This window comes from Salmo salar, chromosome ssa03, assembly GCF_905237065.1.
Source record: "Salmo salar chromosome ssa03, Ssal_v3.1, whole genome shotgun sequence".
Classification (NCBI taxonomy): Eukaryota; Metazoa; Chordata; class Actinopteri; order Salmoniformes; family Salmonidae; genus Salmo; species Salmo salar.
This window is the reverse complement of record NC_059444.1, coordinates 75,393,831-75,417,337: the sequence shown is the minus strand read 5'-3', so window position 1 is coordinate 75,417,337 and position 23,507 is coordinate 75,393,831. Positions and strand designations below refer to the sequence as shown.

At 41.5% G+C, this 23,507-nt stretch overlaps 1 protein-coding gene, 1 long non-coding RNA gene and 1 gene segment (V, D, J or C); 2 read left to right on the top strand and 1 right to left on the bottom strand.

Annotated features, from left to right (window-relative positions):
* The window catches only part of LOC106601675 (uncharacterized), a gene marked incomplete in the record, with an annotated part of 737,295 nt that overhangs the window by 595,343 nt on the left and 118,445 nt on the right, over positions 1-23,507 (bottom strand).
* Positions 12,195-13,004, top strand: LOC123741722 (uncharacterized). Its single transcript, XR_006769238.1, has 2 exons — positions 12,195-12,505; positions 12,618-13,004. It is a non-coding gene; the product is annotated as an uncharacterized lncRNA (long non-coding RNA).
* LOC123741719 (Ig heavy chain V region-like) lies at positions 13,720-14,581 on the top strand. The segment is given in 2 exon segments: positions 13,720-13,957; positions 14,057-14,581. Coding segments are annotated over 2 exon segments (363 nt in total).

Here is a 23,507-nt window from a genome sequence, read left to right as displayed (position 1 = left end):
GTCATACCAGATTTAAAAATAACTTTACTGGGTAATCACACTTAGCGATAAAAGGGGATGCGATACTCAGAAAATGAGCTAGTAAACCGAGCTCGGCGCCATCATGGAACAATCGCATATCACATCTAATCTTGTATAATATTGTCAATAATCGCTTACCTTTAGTTGTCTTCATCAGAAAGCACTTCCAGGAATCCCAGGTCCACAACAGATGTATTTTCGGTCGAAAAAGTCCATCCTTTATGTTCCATTAGCTTGCTGTTGTTAGCGCGTCTGAATGCTGTATCCAAATGCTCTGCCGGGCACGGGACAGCCGTTTCGAAATAAAGCATTTTTTTCCCATTTAGGGTCGTTCAAACATGTCAAACGTTGTATAACATAAATCTTCAGGGCCTGTTTCAACAAGAGAGCCAATAAGATTCGAGGGGGACGATTGTATTGTGTTTCAAAACGTTTCGAAAGGTGGGGGTAGACAGGGCCGCCGGCGTCATAATGGTGATGGCCCTCCCCCTGTGACCAATTTCCAACGCGTCTCATTCACTGAGTTTCGACAGTAGAAGGCTCAAAACACTTTGTAAAGACTGGGGACATCTTGTGGAAGCAATAGGACGATAGCTCACAGTGTGAATAATAGGCAACGACGTGAATTTGAGTCCACAATTCAGAATTCCACTTCCTGTTTCAATCGGTCTCGGGGTTTTGACTGCCATATGAGTTCTGTTATACTCACAGACACCATTCAAACATTAATTATATGCATATCCTAGCTTCTGAGTTTGATTAGTAGGCCGTTGAAAATGGGCACGAATTTTTTCCAAAATGCGCTGTGGCGCCCCCTATCCTAGGGTAACGTCAAGAGGATATATAATTATGTGTGATTAGTTAGGTACTTAGTAAATAATTAATAAATCCAAATGTTTTATTGCTGATTCAACTTGTTAAACAGGGTTCGTGAAGATAACCAAGTATTTACAACTTTCAGATGAGACTGAATGAGGTGAGGATTTAAATATTGACTGCTATTGAGGTAAAAGATTCCCAGGTCTTTAAGAGTTTATTCGAAAGATAACAGCTCTATAAACATTATTTCGTGGTGCCCCGACTTTCTAGTTAATTACATTTACATGATTAGCTTAATCAGGTAATATTAATTACAGATAAATTATTTTATAGAATAGCATGTCATATCACTTAATCCGGCATAGCCAAAGACACAACAATGCAGAGTAGGTGAACGGATGATCTCCGCACGTGTGGTTCCCATTGTGAAGCATGGAGGAGGAGGTGTGATAGTATGGGGTTGCTTTGCAGGTGACCCTGTCAGTGATTTATTTAGAATTCAAGGCACACTTAACCAGCATGGCTACCACAATATTACAAAGCGATACTCCATCCCATCTGGTTTGCGCTTAGTCAGAGTATCATTTGTTTTTCAACAGGACAAGGACCCAACACACCTCCAGGCTGTGTAAGGGCTATTTGACCAAGAAGGAGAGTGATGAAGTGCTGCATCAGATGACCTGGCCTCCACAATCACCTGATCTCAACCCAATTGAGATGGTTTGGGATGAGTTGGACCGCAGAGTGAAGTAAAAGCAGCCAACAAGTGCTCATTATATGTGGGAACTCCTTCAAGACTGTTGGAAAAGCATTCCAGGTGAAGCTGGTTAAGAGAATTCCAAGAGTGTGCAAAGCTGTCATCAAGGCAAAGGGGGGCTTTGTTGGTTACTACATGATTCCATATGTGTTATTTCATTGTTGTTGATGTCTTCACTATTATTATACAATCTAGAAAATAGTACAAATAAAGAAAAACCCTTGAATGAGTAGGTGTGTCCCAAACTTTTGACTGGTACTGTACAAGAAAAGTACATCTCGTATTTGAAGTATATTATTAGAACATCCAGTATATTTAAGTATACTTTAGTATACTTGTAATATATTAAAATATTTTTTAAAAACTCTCGCTTCGGTAGGTATAATGGAATACCGTCACTACTAAAATGTATTAAAATGTTATTCACAAATATATATTGTGGGATTGATTCAGTGTTTTTTCAGAACAATGCCACTGGGCACAGATGTCAGTTCAATGTCTAGTTTTGATTTACATTTGGATGAATTGTCAATTCGTCATGAAATCAACAACAACTGTCACCATGTCATTGGATTTAGGTTAAAAGTTGTGTGAAAAAAGACAAAAAAGTCCCTTACGTTGGTGACTTTTTGCGATTTCAATCACTTTTCCACATTGATTCAACATCATCACATAGATTGGAGGTTTAAATGACGTGGAAACAACATTGATTCAACCTGTTTTTGCCAAGTGCGATGCCCATTATCATACTATAATAACATGATAATAGCTTGTAGCAATATTAATCTACTGTCGTGAGGAATAATTAGTAAAGTAATTCTCACACTGTCTTTACAACTTTTCCTCAGGGTTTGTGTTGTAAATGGGAAATGTATTATACATCAATTTACCTGATAAAATAGATACAATAAATAGAACAGCAGGATTGTATCATAGCAGAACATCTCAATATGGACTACCAGGTGATATGTGGATATATATCAAAGCCTCTTGTGATTGGTCCTCCTAGTGAGGAGAAGCTCATTCTAAACTCTCCAGTCCTCCATCTTTATTAATGTATCTGTTGAAGGTTGTATCTGCTGAGGACTGTCTCAACTACCTTTAGAGAGCTACACAGATCACCATGTTTCCTACCACAGGAATATTCTTATTGACAGTCTATCTAACAGGTGAGGATACAGTATGTTTAATTATGCTGTCTATCAAATAAACAAGTTGACATCAGATTTTAGTTTCAACTTCAACAACATCTCTGCTTTCTATTTCCACAGGTGTTTATGGTCAGACACTGACTGAGTCTGGACCAGTGGTTAAAAAGCCTGGAGAATCCCACAAACTGACCTGTACAGCCTCTGGCTTCACATTCACTAGCTATTATATGGGCTGGATCAGACAAGCTAAAGGGAAAGAGTTTGAGTGGATTGGTCATATTCATGGTGGTACCACTTACTACTCCCAGTCATTTCAGGGTAGATTCACCATTTCCAGAGATGACTCCAGCAGTAAGCTGTACCTACAGATGAACAGCCTGAAGAGTGAGGACACAGCAGTGTATTACTGTGCCCGGTACACACAGTAAGAGAGAGTGGTGGGAGAGCTGTATAAAAACCACTTCCCCATGGAGCACAGACAATCAAATTTATTTCTGATGAATGGTTTAATAGCACAAGCTCAGCCACAAAAAAACACACAAAGTGTTGATAATGTATACGATTAATAATAATAATGATTAGGTGGGTGCTTATATTTGTCCTATTTCACACATCTTCAAGTGTGTGAAATACACATGTGAATTGTAAATGTATTTTTTTGCATATCCCACTCCCCCCCAGACACCCTCAGAGAGTGGAGTCATAGTCAGGACTACCAATAGTAAGCAGGCACTGATGTCATTTGTGTCCCGTAGAGAATGTTTAACCATTCTAAGTGGTTATTACATATCTACAATATCTCCTATTAGTGTAGTGTCAAAACATATAAATGAACAGATCATTTTGAACAGATGCAGCCAAATAGGATAGTCACAAATTCTGACCAAATTTACTGAATATATCAAAATAAACTGACTATTTAATAATACGTGCATACTTAGAATAAACATATTTACAGCTACTTTTTTCATAGTTATTAAGCTTTAAGTCACACAGAATCAACCTATTTTCCATCATGTTGGTCAAACTGTATGAGAAGTAACTAGTAATGCATCCATTCCATAGTCTAAGGGTTTATGTTTGATAATCCATTCTGTTCCACACCGGCCCTGCTCTCCTTTTCACAGTAGTGTCTGTTTCTCTCACACACCCCACCCCTCTTTCTTCCCCTCTGTGACCCTCACAGCTGTGTGGCATCATGCTTGGTGAACTCCAGTCTGTCACCTGTGTGTTTCAGGGTCCCAGTTTAGCATCTCTGATGATTCAGATAGACAGTTAAAGAAGTTAGGTCGCCCAGGGACTGCAGTGTCCCTATAGACTTTCATGATCTAATTCTCACTGTCTTGTTTCACCTGAGGAGAAACTGTATTTTGCATAAGCCAGCTGGTGGCTGGTAACCATGCAATGTTTCAACCACATGAACACAATTTGCATTTGGTTTGAATAAATGGTGAGATGGATGAAAGAATCAGACAATTGAATCAATGTTTATTTATGTTATAGACCATTATCAACTGTTTTATTAATTGTATTATTTAATATTTTTAGTCATTCACTGCTACTCATCACACACAATGTTATTGACAGACCATATTCATGGTTTGTGTTGGTATTAAGTACACTTTTCAAGAATTGCATTGAACAACGAGTCCTTAACTAAAATAACAAATTTGGGCACCTCCACCTAAATACTTTACTATGTCTTCATTATAATTGTTTATAGGGAAGAGAGTTTAAGAATGTTTTTAAAAGGAATGTCTATCAAAATGAGTTTTGGGTGCAATAGTTCAAAGCTACTCAAGCATGACTTCCACCCAGGATGCACCTTCACTCAAGCCATTTCCCAGATAAAATATCTTGATTAACCTTTAAAAAGGAACAAGGTACAGTATCATTGGAAAAGTGCAGTAACATATAAAAAAACAAAAACAGTGATGCACTGCAGATGCGAGAGAAAATTACAAATGATAATTTTAAAAGTAATTGAGTGAAGTTTAGCCATCTATTGTTTTGTTGATAGTGGCATTTTAGGGTACAGTACTTCAGGATGTGCATTTTTCATTATTATTGTTATTTTGTTTTTTGTGTTGTTTAAAAAAAATACATGTGTAAGGTATTTTCTGAATTTATTGAACAGACAGAGAGAGAGGATGACAGTGATGAAAGATTGTGTCAAAGGGCAATAGGCCAGATTCAAAACTTTTCAGAAAAGATGAGGCAAACTACACCTCCTCCTGGTCTTGCTGGGCCTCTATAGTATGTACTCAATAATCTAGCAATATATTGGAAGAAAGTATTTTACGTAAAGAGATAATTATAATATCCATTGAGTTAACATATTAGTGATCTATTGTCTTCCTTCTCTTTTCTCTATTAGGGGTGTAAGGTCAGAGTCTGGAGGACATACCCTCCAGTCCAGTCCTGAAAAATCCTGGGGATTATCTCAGCCTCTCCTGTAAGGGATCTGGCTTTACCTTTAGTAGCTACAACATGGCCTGGATACATCAACCTGCAGGAAGAGCACTTGAATATATAGGCATTACATGGAGTGATGCTAGTGGAAATGCATATGCAAAAAGTGTTGGACGGACAGAAGTCACCAGAGAGAATTGAAACAGCATGGTGTATCTGAAGCTGTCAGGTCTGAGAGCAGAGGACTCTGCTGTGTATAACTCTGCAATAGAGACAGTGGTGTGAGTGAGTGGAGGATCTATACAAAAACCCCTCAGAGAATCTAACTGGCAGTAGAGTCAACAGAGGGCAGTAGAGCATCAGTACAGCAGAAAAATATCTACTGAAGCATAATATTCTCCTGAGAACCAAAACTACATAACTGCTTGTACATCAACACAAGGTTCACATTTCCCTTAGGAGAGAGATAGAAAGTAAATAGGAATCGGATACAGGCCTTCATAGCTGTGTTCATTCCTGTATAACAAGGTGACTGTCCTTGATAGATTGATCCCTAATCTGACATATACAGTTAATTAACCCCAAAGGTGAAGGATTTCTATAAATATTTAGAAAATCATTCTTCAAGATTCCCTACCGTTTTACCAACCTCCGTGACATGAGCAGGAAAAACTCTAGGCCCTGATTATGACATGGGGACAGAGTTTGTCCGTGTCACTTGACATTTCATGTTATCAACGAAACCCCTGGCCCTACCAATGAGTCACAGTTTGACCCCTGACCTCAGAGTTATTAGCCCCTCCCCATGAGATCATTATGTAAATTCAGATCCCTCAGTGTTCATATATACTTATATTCTGCTGCTGACTTGTTGTCTTGTTGTCTTGTGTGGAGCAGCTGAGTTCATATCTCCACCCTCAGTATGACTGACAAACTCTCCCTTCTACTGCTCTCTCTCTGTCTGCCCTGTGAGTTCTGCTTGGTTTTAATTGTTATCGATGGTGGTTACGCTTACTGTTGGGCCATGCCTTGAAATGTATTGGTCTATTCTTTCATTTCATCATCATCACCCCCCCCTCTCTCTTTCTCTCCATCAGGTCTAAATGGTCAGAGTATGGAGTCCATTCCTTCCAGTCCAGTCATGAAAAAGCCTGGAGACACTCTCAATGTCTCCTGTAAAGGATCTGGGTATACTTTTGGAAACCATGCCGTGCACTGGGTACGACAACCAAAAGGAAAAGGACTGGAGTGGATAGGACGTGTGAGGACAGATACTGGTGAAGCAACGTATGCCAACAGCATTAGTGGACGCCTTGAAATAACTAAGGACAATGCCCAAAGCATGTCATTCCTGAAAATGTCTGGTCTGAGAGCAGAGGACTCTGCTGTGTATTACTGTGCACGACAGACACAGTGGTGTGAGTGAGTGGAGGATCTGTACAAAAACCCCTCAGAGAATCTAACTGGCAGCAGAGTCAACAGAGGGCAGAAGAGCATCATAACAACAGAGTAACATCTACTGAAGTATAATATTCTGAGAGTCAAAACAACAGAACTACCTGTACATCAACACAAGGCACATACACTACATGACCAAAAGTATGTGGTGCTATAACAGCCTCCACTCTTCAGGGAAGGCTTTCCACTAGATGTTGGAACGTTGTTGCGGGAACATGCTTCCATTCAGCTACAAGAGCATTAGTGTGGTTGGGCCCTGATGTTGGTCGAGTAGGCCTGGCTCGCAGTTGGCGTTCCAATTCATCCCAAAGGTGGGGCTGAGGTCAGGGCTCTGTGCAGGCCAATCAATTTCTTCCACGCTGATCTCGACAAACCATTTCTGTATAGACCTCGCTTTGTGCATGGGGGCATTGTCATGCTGAAACAGGAAAGGGCCTTCCCCAAACTGTTGTCACAAAGTTGGAAGCACAGAATCATCTACAATGTAATTGTATGCTGTAGAGTTATGATTTCCCTTCACTGGAACTAAGGGACCTAGCCCGAACCATGAACAACAGCACCAGACTATTATTCTTCCTCCACCAAACTTTACAGTTGGCACTATGCATTCGGGCAGGTAGCATTCTCCTGGCCTCCGCCAAGACCAGATTTGTCCATCGGACTGCCAGATGGTGAAGCGTGATTCATCATTCCAGAGAACATGTTTCCACTGCTCCAGAGTTCAATGGCGACGAGCTTTAAACCACTCCAGCCGGCGCTTGGCATTGCACATGGTGATCTTAAGCTCCAGACGAACAGTTCTTGCGCTGACATTGCTTCCAGAGGCAGTTTGTAACTTGGTAGTGAATGTTGTAACCGAGGAAAGACGATTTTTATGCGCTAAGCATTTCTGCAATCGGTGGTCCCATTCTCTGAGCTTGTGTGGCCTATCCCTTTACGGCTGAGCCGTTGTTACTCCTAGATGTTTCCACTTAACAGTACAATAATATTCTCCTGAGAGCCAAAACTACATAACTGTTTGTACATCAACACAAGGTTCACATTTCCCTGAGGAGAGAGATAGAAAGTAAATTGGAATCAGATGCTGTGTTCATTCATGATCAACACTTGGACTGTACATCGATAGATTGATCCCTAATCTGACATTTACAGTTAATTAACCCTAATCATGAAGGATATCTACAAATATTTTGAGAATCATCCTCCAAGATTCCCTACAGTTTTACCAAACACATTGACCAGTTCAGGAAAGACTCTAGGCCCTGGTTATGGCATGGGGACAGAGTTTGTCCGTGTCACCAGGCATGTCATGTTATCAACGAAAACTCCTGGCCCTACCAATGAGTCACAGTTTGACCCCTGGCCTCAGAGTCAACAGCCCCTCCCCCATGACATCATGATGTAAATCCAGATCTCTCAGAGTTCATATATACTCATGTTCTGCTGCTGACTTGTCTTGTTGTCTTGTGTGGAGCAGCTGAGTTCATATCTCCACCCTCAGTATGACTTGGGAGAATGGCTAGAAGGTACACTGTCCTTCTCTCAGCACATATCCAAGATGCAGGCTAAGGTTAAATCTAGACTTGGTTTCCTCTATCGTAAATCGCTCCTCTTTTACCTCAGCTGCCTAACTAACCATGATTCAGATGACCATCCTATCCATGGTAGATTACGGAGACGTAATTTATAGATCGGCATGTAAGGGTGCTCTTGAGCGGCTAGATGTGCTTTACCATTCGTCCATCAGATTTGCCACCAATGCTCCCTATAAGACACATCACTGCACTATTTACTCCTCTGTAAACTGGTAATCTCTGTATACCTTTCGCAAGACCCACTGGTTGATGCTTATTTATGAAACCCTCTTAGGCCTCACTCCCCCCTATCAGAGATACCTACTGTACTGCAGCCCTCATCCTCCACATACAACACCCGTTCTATCAGTCACATTCTGTTAAAGGTCCCCAAAGCACACACATCCCTGGGTCCAGTGCTTACTTTTATACGGATCCTGCGGTAACAGAATCCGGCACCTCTCAGATCAAGTTGCCTCCTGGTTATTTCTCCCGGCTCCCAGAAAAACCATAATGTAAAGTGCTGCAATTCTTCTGTGCAATCATCGTAATACTTCCACACTGATTTCAGACCTGCTCTCTTATTTGTACATACAGGTTATGGGGCGTGTCGGCAAGGTAAGTAACTGAACTTGAAACAGGACTTGGCAGTGGTTAGCTAGTGAAGAGGTCCCTACATAATCACGTCACCTAGTCTAGGCTAGTCGTCTCCCTAGTGAATTTGAAACTGAGGGAAAGCCAAATCAGAAATGAATAAGAAAAGACAATCAACTTTGATGAAGTTTTTCAAGTCCCAAAATCCTGAAAAATATGGTGAATCGAACCCGAAACGAGACAGAGAACTGTCAGTGCCGGCTGAGAGGAATGAGAAGCAAACTGCTGCTGATGGCGATTCCTTAGCTAGCAGTGCTGCTTATCCCGCTAGTTCAGCATCACCACCGGCACCTCAACTAGCTAGTAAGCAGGTGCAATTTGGACAGAGGCTCAGTTCAAGACCAAGCAAACTTATAACCCCTGGATTGTTATGCAAATTCAAAGCTGGGCTGTACAAAATGCAACAAGGTAGGGAGTTTGGGCCCGTAAAAGACTGGAGGGATGAAACTAGCAAAAGACTGGGTGGAATGTACAGTAACATCCTCTTCCTCCAATGTAAAAAAGCAACAAAGAGACCTCAGAAAAAAAGGTTTTTGAACATGCCCAAACCAAGGCCCATTTAGCGGCAGCAAGCATTGTAGACAAGGCTAAAGAGGACACCTTAACACAGGTTGTAGTTAACGCTCAAAATAAAAACATAGACACTACAACCAGTCTTCCAAACAGCTTACAAGGAGGCTACACGTCATAGATCCTGTCAGGAGTTAAATGGACTTGACATGGGGAGAATTCTCTATTCCAATGTTGCTTGCTCCAACATACAGCAACATATTTCATCCGAAATTAAGCGGAAACTATTTGAAAGAATTCTACAGTGCTCTCCCAAAATCAGCCTATTGCTTGATGAGGCTACTAGTTTGAATAAAAAGAGTTCCTTGATTGTGTACATCAGACTTCAACTGGCAGATATGGACGTACCGGCAAACATTTATGTTGATCTTGTGGAACTGGAGGATTTATCTGCTGGGGGAATTGTCTGTAATCTTCATTAGAGGGTGTAAAGTTTACTGAGGACTTTCTCTCCAAAACCCTCAATGGAATTATAGTGCGTCTGTCATGCTGGGACACAAGAGCGGAGTAGCAACACGGCTCCAGGCCCTAACCCTAACCCTAGCCCTAATATAACTGTTTGGCACTGAATGGAGCTGAGGGAGTGCACATAGATTTGAGACATTCAGCTGTGCAAAATTGGCAGGATCTTGGACACTAGATGGGTGGCATCCAGTTTTAGAACTGTAGAGTCTGTGTGGAAAAATGACCAAGCATATCACCACAGCAGCTGAGGATGCTTCCCACGACGGCATGACCCATCAGATCTAGAGTGGCCTTGCCATGCGCATATCTTCGCATGCGTTTGTAAACAATCTAAGCCATATGTGTGATGCACTTCAAGAACTAACTGAATTGTCACCCGAGCGCCAAAAGAGAGACTGCACAATGATTACTGCACACAGGGTAGTCACCAGGGAAGCGAGGGTGTTCAGTGCAATGGCAGAGCAGCCAGGTGACACACACAACTCAGCCAGAGAGGCATTCAGGAGAACTCTTTCCAAGGCATCAAACTGCATGGTGGAAGACCCAGCAACAGAGTCCTTAATCAGAGGGAGTTTTTCGAGAGCTTGGCGAGGAACATGGAGGCTAGAATGTTCTCTCAAGGAGGACGGGTAGTGGACAATACAGGATTCAGCTAGTTCATTGAGGAGCTGAAGGTGCTTGACGCGCAATACTATCCGGAGGACGCAGGAGCACTGTATGGAGAAACAGAGATAGAATCTCTCTGCCAGCGGTTTAGCATTGACAATCCACCATGGGCCTACAGGCAGTATAGGGACACTAATGGTAATGATAAAAGAGACATTTCAGATGGATTCCAGCTGGTGATGGCGGTCAGCACTATCGCCATCTACAGTGCAGAATGTGAGCGAGGATTTTGTCAAATGAATCTGATTTTGTACCTCAAACTGGGTGGATTAATGACTGAAGCGCGCAAACTAAACTGAGTTTTTATGGATATAAAGAAGGACATTATCGAACAAAAGTACCATTTGTGATGTATCTGGGACCTTTTGGAGTGCAAACAGAAGAAGATCCTCAAAGGTAAGGCATTTATTATATCGCTACTTCTGACTTTCGTGGCGCACCTGCCTGGTTGAAATATGTTGTTCATGCTTTTGTAAGCGGGGCGCTGTCCTCAGATAATCGCATGGTGTGCTTTTGCTGTAAAGTCTTTTTGAAATCTGACACAGTGTAACAGTGTAGGTTCAGTCCCTCTCTCGAACCCTCTCTCGAACCAGGGACCCTTGCACACATCTACAACTGACACCCACGAAGCATAGTTACCCATCGCGCCACAAAAGCCGCGGCCCTTGCAACGCAAGGGGAAACCCTTCTTCAAGTCTCAGAGCGAGTGACGTCACTGATTGAAACGCTATTAGCGCGCACCACCGCTAACTAACTAGCCATTTCACATCGGATACAACAGCGGCTGGATTAACAAGAAGTTAAGCTTTATTTTGATATATTACACTTGTGATTTTATGAAAGTTAAATATTTATAGTTCTGTAGTTTGAATTCCGCGCTCTGCAATTTCACCAGATGTTGGCCAGGTGAGATGTTACCTTCCCACCCGCCCATAAGAAGTTACACAGCTTGGACAATTCCAGAAAATGATGTCACGGCTTTAGAAGCTTCTGATAGTCTTATTGAAATCATTTGAGTCAATTGGAGGTGTACCTGTGGATGTATTTCAAGGCCTACCTTCAAACTCAGTGCCTCTTTGCTTGACAGCATGGGAAAAAAAGAAATCAGCCAAGACTTTAGAAAAAAATGTGTAGACCTCCACAAGACTGGTTCATCCTTGGGAGCAATTTCCAAACGCCTGAAGGTACCATGTTCATCTGTACAAACAATAGTACGCAAGTATAAACACCATGGGACCACGCAGCCGTCATACCGCTCAGAAAGGAGATGCAATCTGTCTCCTAGAGATGAACGTACTTTGGTGCGAAAGTGCAAATCAATCCCAGAACAACAGCAAAGGACCTTGTGAAGATGCTGGAGGAAACAGGTACAAAAGTATCTATATCCATAGTAAAACAAGTCCTATATCGACATAACCTGAAAGGCCGCTTAGCAAGGAAGAAGCCACTGCTACAAAATCGCCATAAAAAAGCCAGACTACGGTTTGGAACTGCACATGGGGACAAATATTGTACTTTTTGGAGAAATGTCCTCTGGTCTGATGAAACAAAAATCGAACTGTTTGCCCATAATGCCCATCGTTTTGTTTGTAAAGCACGGGGGTGGCAGCATCTGTATGCCAAATAGTTTTATGAACATGTGGATGAACTAAATTATTTAGTTGCATGTGGTACAATCACAAACATAATCTAAAGAGGGTCTGTGAGTTTTCACATTGTAAAGGTTGTGTCCAGTAATAGTGGTGGTGGTCCTGAAGTGTCTCTTATATACCGTATCTCCCACCATCTCTCCATGTCAATGCAAACCCTCCCTCTGATTATTTCCCTACTTAAACAGTGTCTGTCTGTCATTAGATGCCCTCTGTGTACTGGAGAGAAGAGAAAAGCAGCTCCCACTAGTTCAGCTTCAAAACAAGCCATGTTCCCTGCATCTCTGCTGCTGCTGGCATCTGTCTCCTGTGAGTTTCTCTGTTCATACAAATTGATATTTATTACTACTCTGAACTGAAAATGTCTCATTTCTGATGAAAACTGACAATGCTGTGTATTGATGTGTATTTCTCATTACAGGTGTCTGATGTGATATTGAACTCATCCATTCTGGTCCAGTGGTTATAAAACGAGGAGAGTCTTTCAGCATCTTCTGCAAATTCTCAGGGTTTTCTATATATTCTTACTGTCCTCGCTGGATACGACAAGCTGAAGGCAAAGCTTTGGAGTATGTTGGTTGTACATGTATTAGTAGTACTTCTACTGTAGACTCACTGAAGATCACTTCTAGTTATGACAGCTCTAGCAGTACAGTGTTTGATTGTATAATAAGACTCCTTAAATTAAATAGAACAGAGATGCTTCACCACATCAAATTTGTAACCGAATACAAGCCCATCACTGGTGGTGCTGGAAATGTATATCTGAGTTGTTTACCAATTATACTCCTGATATGACTTGATGGTATTCTAATTGATGTCTATCAAACATTCAAAGAACTCATTCATGATCCATTACTTTAATGTTTTAATTATTCACATGATAAAGTTGGCCAGTAACGAACAAGAAGATCTAAGCTCTGTACTATCAAAAAGATACAAAGTATTATGATATAAATACATTTTTATGCAACAACATAAAGACTGGGGACAATTCACACTATTGGGTTGTGATACAAAACATATTGGCAGAGTGTAAAGCTCATTGTATCACAGTCCTGCCTAACATCATCCTCCAGTATAAGTCTATATTTTTACATGGAGAACACACTTGTCACGTCCTGACCATGGTAAGCTGTTATTTTCTATGGTAGAGTAGGTCAGGGCGTGACAGGGGGTTTATTCTATGTGTTATATTTCTACGTTCTTAGGTTCTAGTTTTTGTATTTCTATGTTGGTTTGTTTGGGATGATCTCCAATTAGAGGCAGCTGGTCCTCGTTGTCTCTAATTGGAGATCATACTTAAGTAGGGGTTTTTCTTCCTGGTTGTTGTGGGTGATTATTTGTGAGTAGTGTTTGTTTCTCCTCTGTGTCACGGTTTGGGTTGTCTATTTCAGTTATTTGATGTATTGCATAGTTTCACAGAGTAAATAAATATGTGGAACGAAACACACGCTGCACTTTGGTCCGCTCCTTTTGACACCCCTGACAACACTAGAGTATTTATAGCTTGCACAGTTATTACATATTGTTTCCCTACTGATATTTCCATTAATAATATATCCTCTCCTTATGCAAATTTCACCTAGCCCCTCTCTTCCCTTCTCTCCCTCCTCCTTATATAAAAACCTCTCTGTATCTGAGAGTCCTAGTACGTCCCTCTGAGTCCTGGAGAGTAGAGAAGAGCAGCTCCCACCTGTTCAACTTCAATACAAACCATGTTCTCTGCATCTCTACTGCTGATGCTGGCAGCTGCCTCCTGTGAGTTCCTGACTGTAATCTGATCAGTATAACTTGTGTTGCTGTGACACTGATGTGACTCGTTGATTGATCTGACCTGTCATTCCTCTCCCTCCTCAGGTGTCCACTGTCAGGTCGTACTCACACAGGCTGAACAGTCAGTCCAGGGGACACCCAAAGGATCCATCAAACTCACATGTGCCTGCAGTGGATTCACTCTAAGCAGCACTAATATGTACTGGATCCGCCAAGCAACTGGAAAAGGACTTGAATGGATAATTTACTATTATTCTGACAGTGACAAGAGCAACGCCCAGGTAGTACAGGGACGATTCACTGCATCAAAGGACAGCACTAATTTCTATCTGCACATGAGCCAGTTGAAGCCAGAGGACTCTGCAGTGTATTACTGTGCTAGAGACTCACTATGGTTAAAATAATGAGAATAGCCATACAAAAACCATCTGGTAGAGAATGGAAGGACGTGCACAAACACACAGACACACGTATGGTATGACCAGTAGACCATGACAAGGGGATACATGAGGAACAATTCTAATGATGTATCAAATAATAACACAATGATACACCTGTTAAATACATGCTGCTAGTGTTGTTGATGCACCAACAGGGGGCACTCTCTCTCCATATGATTAAAATAATGACCAGTACTGATGAAGGCTCTGATAATACATTTTATTGCAAGAAAAAAAGTATAATTTGGATGTTGATTCAAAATGATTTAGTTTGTCAAAACAAAAGTAATGTCTTAAATATGTTTCATCCACCACAAGTATTAACTAATGCTGTAAATGTAATGTTTCATATTTACCCCACCCTCCTGTTCAAAAATATAATCTAAAGAGGGTCTCTGAGTTTTCAGAGTGCAAAGGTTGTGTCCAGTAATAGGTGTGATGGTCCTACAGTGTTTCTAACCCTCTTATATGCAAACCTGGTTCTCTCCCTACTTAAACCGTATCTGTCTGTCCTAGTAAGTCCTAGAGAGTAGAGAAGAGCAGCTCCCACTGGTTCAGCTTCAACACAAACCATGTTCCCTGCATGTCTGCTGCTGCTGGCAGCTGCCTCCTGTGAGTCTCTTGCAATTTTGGAAACCAGCACCAGACCTGTACAAAAACTCACCTTCTGGGTGGATGATGGGACTCATAAACACAGATATTTAGTTTACTTCTCAGTTGCAGTTTAATGTTCCTGAATGTATACATAGGAAATATGTAAACAGATGTATCATCTGTGTCCCTCCATTATGAGCAAAACTTTCACAAGCACGCACTGTGTGAAACCCATACTTATCACTGTTGACATACAATATCATCTATTAAGGACCATGCTGGAAATGAATATCTAAATTCTAATGAAATTAAATAACTGGAGACCACTATCACTTCTGACTTGTGATGCAAAAATATTGGCAATCGGTTTTGCTAGTATTAAGAGTCATCCCACTGGACACAAACTGTCTGAATCAACGTTGTTTCCACGTCACTTCGTTTAAAACAATATTCTTTTTTCCATCTGTTGACATTAAAACAAGGTGGAAAAATGATTGGATTTGCAAGAAGCCATCAATGTAAAGGAATTTTCTGTAATTTATAAATTTTCTTTCAACTTTTTACCAAAATCCAAAAACGTGTTTTTTTGTAGTTGTGTGTTTGAATTCACGTTAGATGACAACTAAATCAAATGTAAATCAAAACTAGACATTAAACTGATGTCGGTGCCCAGTGGGTTAACTATTACTCACTAGTAACAATCTAGCTTAGTACAATAGATATTGAATATAAAAATCTGGCATAGTTATGAAAGAAAACTTTCGATATAGTTATGAAAGAAAGGTTTACTGCTATTCCCATTCCTCCCACACCTGCCTCTTCTCCCTATGCAGATTGTACCACACTCCTGTCTTCCTCTCTTTCTCCCCACCTCTCCCTTATATAAACAGTCTCTGTGTGTGTCCCTCTGTGTCCTCGAGAGTAGAGAGGAGCAGCTTCTATCAGTTCAGCTTCAAAATTAACCGTGTTCCCTGCATGTCTGCTGCTGCTGCATCCTGTGAGTCTCTCTGGATTTGGGGGGGGGAACTCGACACATATTTGGATTGGCAGAAATATAAACAATTCTAATGTAGCTTTAAGGTTGTTTGTGAACAATGTTAATATATTTGTGTATTTTATCCGTACAGGTATTTACTGTGATATCACACTAACTCAGCCTGGTTCAATTGTTGTAAAGCCAGGAGAATCCTTTCGTAAGGTTCTGTATTTATTTTCTTAGTCAACCTTGTGTTATTGAATGTAGCCATGTTTTTTGGTGTTCTTGAACGTAGCCCTGTTTTTGTGTTCTTGAACGTAGCCCTGTCTATCATTTTTGTTCATTGATTTCACCTGTGTTAGTTATTCACATGGTCTCATCAGCACCTTATTTACTTCAGTTCATTCTGTTTGTGCCTTTGTGAGGTATTGTTAGTTTTGACTCTACTAAGCCTTTTCCTAGCTCGTTTGTGAAAACCAGTTATAGCCTTCAGTCCTAGTTTTGATTCACCTGCCTGTTTGCCTAGCTGTGTATGACCATTGCCTGCCTGTGACTACGATTCCTGCTTTCTACCAAGGTGAAATAAACACCTGCCGTGCTCTGCGCGTGAATCTACACCTTTTTCTCCCTGAGTATTCATTACACCTTTACAATCTCCTGTAAGACCTCTGGTTATACTCTTGCTAGCTATTGTACTAACTGGATTTCACATTATGAGGGCAAAACCATGGAGTGGATTGGTTATGGGGATTGCGGGACTGGCAGTGGCGGCACCGGCATAATAGACCCCTTAAGAGCAGAATCAGCTACACAGTAGACACTTCCAGTAGCACAGTGTTTCTACAAGGGAAGAACTTTCAGACTGAAGACACAGCTGTGTATTACTGTGCTCGCAATTCCCGCAATGATACAAACCATGGCCAGAGCTGTACAAAACCCGTTATCTGGGGACACATGGAACATGGAAGCTGAAGAGCAGAGATGTGACCTTTAGTTCCAATTTCACACTCTAGGAGGCAGGCTAAGTTAAGGATTTCCCCTATATTGAAAACCTTTCCACAATGTTATTCAATAAAGATATTTTTCAAGGGTTGATTCAGAGAACATGGTTTCTCTCTGGTACACTTCAGTAACAAATGGTACAGAAACATTGATCCACTTTCATAACTAACTAATCAACAGTTTGACATTGCATCTCTTCCACATATCGTTGTTGTAAATGAGTGTTTTTCAACTTACTCAGTAAAATAAAGATAAATATACACAAAAGATATCAAAGGTGAACTGTGGGTATATATCAAAGCCTCTTGTGATATGTGCTCCCAGTAAGGAGGAGCTCATGCAAAACTCACCAGTCCTCCATCTTTATTAGTCTCTGTTGAAGGTTGTTTCTGCTGAGGACTGTCTCAACTACCTTTAGAGAACTACACAGATCATGTTTCCTACCACAGGAATACTCTTACTGACAGTCTAACAGATGAGGAAACAGTATGTTTTACTTTTATGAAGGAAATAAATGGACACATTAGCTTTTACATTTACATTTACATTTAAGTCATTTAGCAGACGCTCTTATCCAGAGCGACTTACAAATTGGTGCATTCACCTTATAATATCCAGTGGAACAACCACTTTACAATAGTGCATCTAAATCTTTTAAGGGGGGGTTAGAAGGATTACTTTATCCTATCCCAGGTATTCCTTGAAGAGGTGGGGTTTCAGGTGTCTCCGGAAGTTGGTGATTGACTCCGCTGTCCTGGCGTCGTGAGGGAGCTTGTTCCACCATTGGGGTGCCAGAGCAGCGAACAGTTTTGACTGGGCTGAGCGGGAACTGTGCTTCCTCAGAGGTAGGGAGGCGAGCAGGCCAGAGGTGGATGAACGGAGTGCCCTTGTTTGGGTGTAGGGCCTGATCAAAGCCTGAAGGTACGGAGGTGCCGATCCCCTCACAGCTCCGTAGGCAAGCACCATGGTCTTGTAGCGGATGCGAGCTTCGACTGGAAGCCAGTGGAGAGAGCGGAGTATCTGCACTCTCTATTTCCACATGTATTCATGGTCAAACACTGACTGAGTCTATTCCAGTGTTTAAAAAGCCTGGATAGTCCCACAAACTGACATGTACAGCCTCTGGGTTCACATTCAGTAGCTATGGGATGGCTTGGATCAGACAGGCTCCTAGGAAAGGACTGGAGTGGATTGTTTTTATTAGCACATCTAAAGTAGTAGTCCAATCTCTTCCTCCCAGTCAGTCCAGGGTAGATTCACCATCTCCAGATACGACTCCAGCAGTAAGCTGTACCTACAGATGAACAGCGTGAAGAGTGAGGACACAGCAGTGTATTACTGTGCTAGAGAGTCATAGTGGTTAAACTAATGGGAGAATCTGTACAAAAACCATCTGTAATAGAAAGGAAGTACTTGCACAAGCACACACATCATCTGGCTGAGATAAGGAAATGAGACCCAAATAGATGTTCACATACCGTATTATCATACAGTGACACAGAGATAACACACCTGTTAGATATGTTGTTATAGTGTTGTTGATACACCAAGAAATATCCCATTATCTTCATTTTACTGATGTCACAATACTTCAGTTAATTGATGGAGGATCTGCAATGTCTTGATGTATCATGTAATATTTCAGTTCATAACAATCATTCTTCTAGAATTTTTATTTTAGAATAAAATTAATGTATCCTTATCTGCCTTTTGTTGCTGACGTATGCCAAAGAGTTTTATGAACAAGTGGATTAACTAAATTATTTAGTTTCAGGTGGTAATGGTCCTGAAGTGTCTCTTATATACTGTATCTCCCACCATCTCTCCATGTGAATGCAAACTCTCCCTCTGATTCCCTACTTAAACAATGCCTGTCTGTCCTTAGAGGCCCTCTGAGTACTGGAAATAAGAGAAGAGCAGCTCCCACTAGTTCAGCTTCAACACAATCCATGTTTCCTGCATCTCTGCTGCTGCTGGCAGAGAGTTTCTCTGTTCGTACAAATGGACATTTATTACAACTCTGAAATGATCAAATCTAATTTCTGATGAAAACTGACAATGTTGTGTATTGATGTGTGTTTCTCATTACAGGTGTCTGCTGTGGTATTGAACTCATCCAGTCTGGTCCAGTGGTTATAGAACCAGGAGATGTAACGGTCGTCGTAGTAATTGGACCAAGGCGCAGCGGGATGAGTGCTCATCTTAACTTTATTGTGAACACGACTAATAAACAAAACAATAACCGAACAAACAGTCTTGTAGGCTCACACAGCAGTACAAAGAACAACTTCCCACAAAACCCAAACAAAACACACCCCTCTATATAGGACCTTCAATCAGAGGCAACGAGGAACAGTTGCCTCCAATTGAAGGCCAAATCAATAAACTAAACATAGAACTAAAAAGACTAGACTAGAACATAGAAAATACACTAACATAGAACAATGACCAAAACCCCGGAATACATAAATCAAACACCCCTCTACATACACACACACCCCGAACCATATAAAACATATACCCCCTGCCACGTCCTGACCAAACTTTAATAACAAATAACCACTTTACTGGTCAGAACGTGACAGGAGAGTCTTTCAGCAACTCTTGCAAATTCTCTGGGTTTTCTATATATTCTTACTGTCCTCACTGTATACAACAAGCTGAAGGCAAAGTTTTGAAGCATGTTGGTTATACTTGCACTAGTAGTACTTACACTGTAGATTCACTGAACAGCAAGATCAGCTCTAGTTATGACAGCTTCAGCAGTACAGTGTTTCTACAAGGGAACAACTTACAGACTGAAGACACAGCTGAGTATTACTGTGTCTGTGAGACACAGTGATACAAACCATGGCAAGAGCTGTACAAAAACTCATCCAGGGATTCATTGTATAATAGGATTCATTCAATTAAATAGAACAGAGATGATTCTCATCAAATTTGTAAACGAACACAAGCCCATCACTGGTGGTGCTGGAAATGTATATCTGAGTTGTTTACCAATTATTCTCCTGATATGACTTGATGGTATTCTAATTGATGTCTATCAAACATTCAATGAACTCAATCATGATCCATTACTTTAACATGTTAGTCATTCATATGATAAAGGTTGCCAGTACCGAACAAGAAGATCTAAGCTCTGTACTATCAAAAAGATACAAGGCATTATGATATAAAAAATATGTATACAGTACCAGTCAAAGAATTTGACACACCTACTCATTACAGGGTTTTTCTTTATTTTTACAATTTCTACATTGTAGAATAATAGTGACGACATCAAAACTATGAAATAACAAATATATTCAATCATGTAGTAACCAACAAAAATGTTGCCTGCATCTCTGCTGCTGCTGCTGCTGGCAGCTGTATCCTGTGAGTCTCTCTGAATTTGGGGGAAAGACAGAACAATTAGCGATGGCTTTAGTTTTGTTATAACGTTTATAATATTTAATTTGTAGTGAGTTGCATTTTGAATGTTTTGTCCACAGGTCTTCACTGTGAAGAACTCACTCAGCCAGCCTCTCACTCAGCCATCTCCTCCAAGGGCTCATTGTTATGTGTGGTACGAAATGCTGTACATCATACTGTACGTTGTTATGGTTTACGACAGTGTGCTGCTTTACGGATTAATGGGTTGTCAGAATGAGTGGCACATGTCATTAAACGACAGAGTGATGTACAATGTGAAACGGTGCAGATGTGCGTTCTTCTACAGCTAGGCTAGATATAACATTGGCGACAAAGATGGCTGAATTGAGTTTACCACCGCCAGCACCACTCCTTGCCGTGCCTGGCGAACCTCCAGTCCCGTGGAATAACTGGCTTGAAAGCTTTAACACTTATCTCGAAGCTATGGACTTTTCTACAATCTCTGACAAGCGGAGGACAGCACTGCTCCGTCACTGCCTCGCTACAGAGGGACAGAGGATTTTCAGAGCGCTTGGATCGGCTCCTACATTCACTGCTGCAGTCAGCCTCCTATGGAACCACTTCGCCGGGAAAGAGCGAGTGCTCCTCCAACGCTACCGGCTACGGAAGAGACACCAACGGCCGGGTGAGTCCATTCAAAGCTACGTGGCTAATCTCAGGGATTTGGCTAGCTCTTGTAACTACGGGACACTTTCGGATGAGATCATCAGGGATCAGTTGATAGAGGGGACGTTATGTGAAAAGACAAGGGAGAAACTGCTTTTGGAATCGGATCATTTACAATTAGATGGAACTATTAAAATAGCACTCCAGGTTGAAGCGGCGTTGGAATGCTCTACTATGCTAACAGACAGCTCTGCAGCATACACTCGGTCCCCAGCCATTCTCACACAGCAGCTTCAGCCCGAGCAGGCGCACTACAACGATCACGCGCTGCGCACGGCCTCCCACGTCGATAGCTGCATGGACACAGACACCGGCATGCCCGTGCAGCAGGCACACGGACAAACAAACAGAAGTAGCTGTGGCAACTGTGGGGCTAGCTCTCACAATTCAAGGGCTTCAAACTGCCCAGCCCGTGGGAAAATATGCAAGAACTGTTCAAAATACAATCACTTTGCGAAAGTGTGTTGTACTGCCCCAGCTACTAGCTCCACCCAGCACAGGCCCTTAGTTTCATCTCACTCTCAACATGAACGCACGGAAATCCGAACTGTCTCCACCAACCATGTGTCATTCAGGACATGCACTGTGCAGCTGGGTGAGGTGGGTTTGCCTTTGCTGCTGGATACTGGCGCTGCGGTGTCGTTGCTCAACCTTGCCACTTATTCCAAGTTTTTCAGTCACCTACCACTCCAACAGCCCTCCACTGCCCTGTGTGGGTACGGTAGATCCAAGATAGACATTGTAGGCACCCTCCAGTTCCCAGTACACTACGGCACCAAGCATCTGCCATCATTCACATTTCATGTTGCAAAGCGGGGTGCCAACCTCTTGGGCCTCGACCTCTTCACAGGCTTGGGATTCACACTGAGAGATCACAGTGGGTCAGCTATCCACCAGGTTACCTGCACATGGCAACAGAACTGGCCAACTCTGTTTGATGGACTGGGCTGCCTCACAGCCTTTACAATTATTTTAAGAATTATAGATACAGAACTCCTTTGTGCAATCGAGGTGTCCGATTTTAGCCTCTTACATCTAGACGTTCCGCTAGCGGAACACCTGCTCCAATATCCAGTGATAGGCGTGGCGCGAATTACAAATTCCTCAAAAATACAAAAACTTCAATTTTTCAAACATACGACTATTTTACAGCATTTTAAAGACAAGACTCTCCTTTATCTAACCACACTGTCCGATTTCAAAAAGGCTTTACAGCGAAAGCAAAACATTAGATGATGTCAGCAGAGTACCAAGCCAGAAATAATCAGACACCCATTTTTCAAGCTAGCATATAATGTCACAAAAACCCAGAAGACAGCTAAATGCAGCACTAACCTTTGATGATCTTCATCAGATGACAACCCTAGGACATTATGTTATACAATACATGCATGTTTTGTTCAATCAAGTTCATATTTATATCAAAAAACAGCTTTTTACATTAGCATGTGACGTTCAGAACTAGCATACCCCCCGCAAACTTCCGGGGAATTTGCTATCAATTTACTAAATTACTCACGATAAATGTTCACAAAAAGCATAACAATTATTTTAAGAATTATAGATACAGAACTCCTCTATGCACTCGATTTGTCCGATTTTAAAATAGCTTTTTGGTGAAAGCACATTTTGCAATATTCTAAGTACATAGCCCAGACATCACGGGCTAGCTATTTAGACACCCAGCAAGTTTAGCACTCACCAATATCAGATTTACTATTATAAAAGTTTGATTACCTTTTGTTGTCTTCGTCAGAATGCACTCCCAGGACTGCTACTTCAATAACAAATGTTGGTTTGGTCCAAAATAATCCATCGTTATATCCGAATAGCGGCGTTTTGTTCGTGCGTCCCAGACACTATCCGAATGGTAAAGAAGGGTCGTGCGCATGGCGCAATTCGTGACAAAAAAAATCTAAATATTCCATTACCGTACTTCGAAGCATGTCAACCGCTGTTTAAAATCCATTTTTATGCCATTTTTCTCGTAAAAAAGCGATAATATTTCAGACCGGGAATGTCCATTTAGCTAAACAGAGGAAAGAAAACAAAGCTTTCGGTCGACGCGGGCACGAGCCTGAGTCTCACAGTACTGTAACCAGCCACTACCCAAACGCGCTACTTTGTTTCAGCCAGAGCCTGCAAAGCCACGATTCAGCGTTTTGCCGCCTTCTGAGAGCCTATGGCAGCCGTAGGAAGTGTCACGGGACAGCTAAGATCCTCACTCTTCAATAAACAGAGACAAGAAGAACGACACCTTGTCAGACAGGCCACTTCCTGCATGAAATCTTCTCAGGTTTTTGCCTGCCATATGAGTTCTGTTATACTCACAGACACCATTCAAACAGTTTTAGAAACTTTAGGGTATTTTCTATCCAAAGCCAATAATTATATGCATATTCTAGTTACTGGGCAGGAGTAG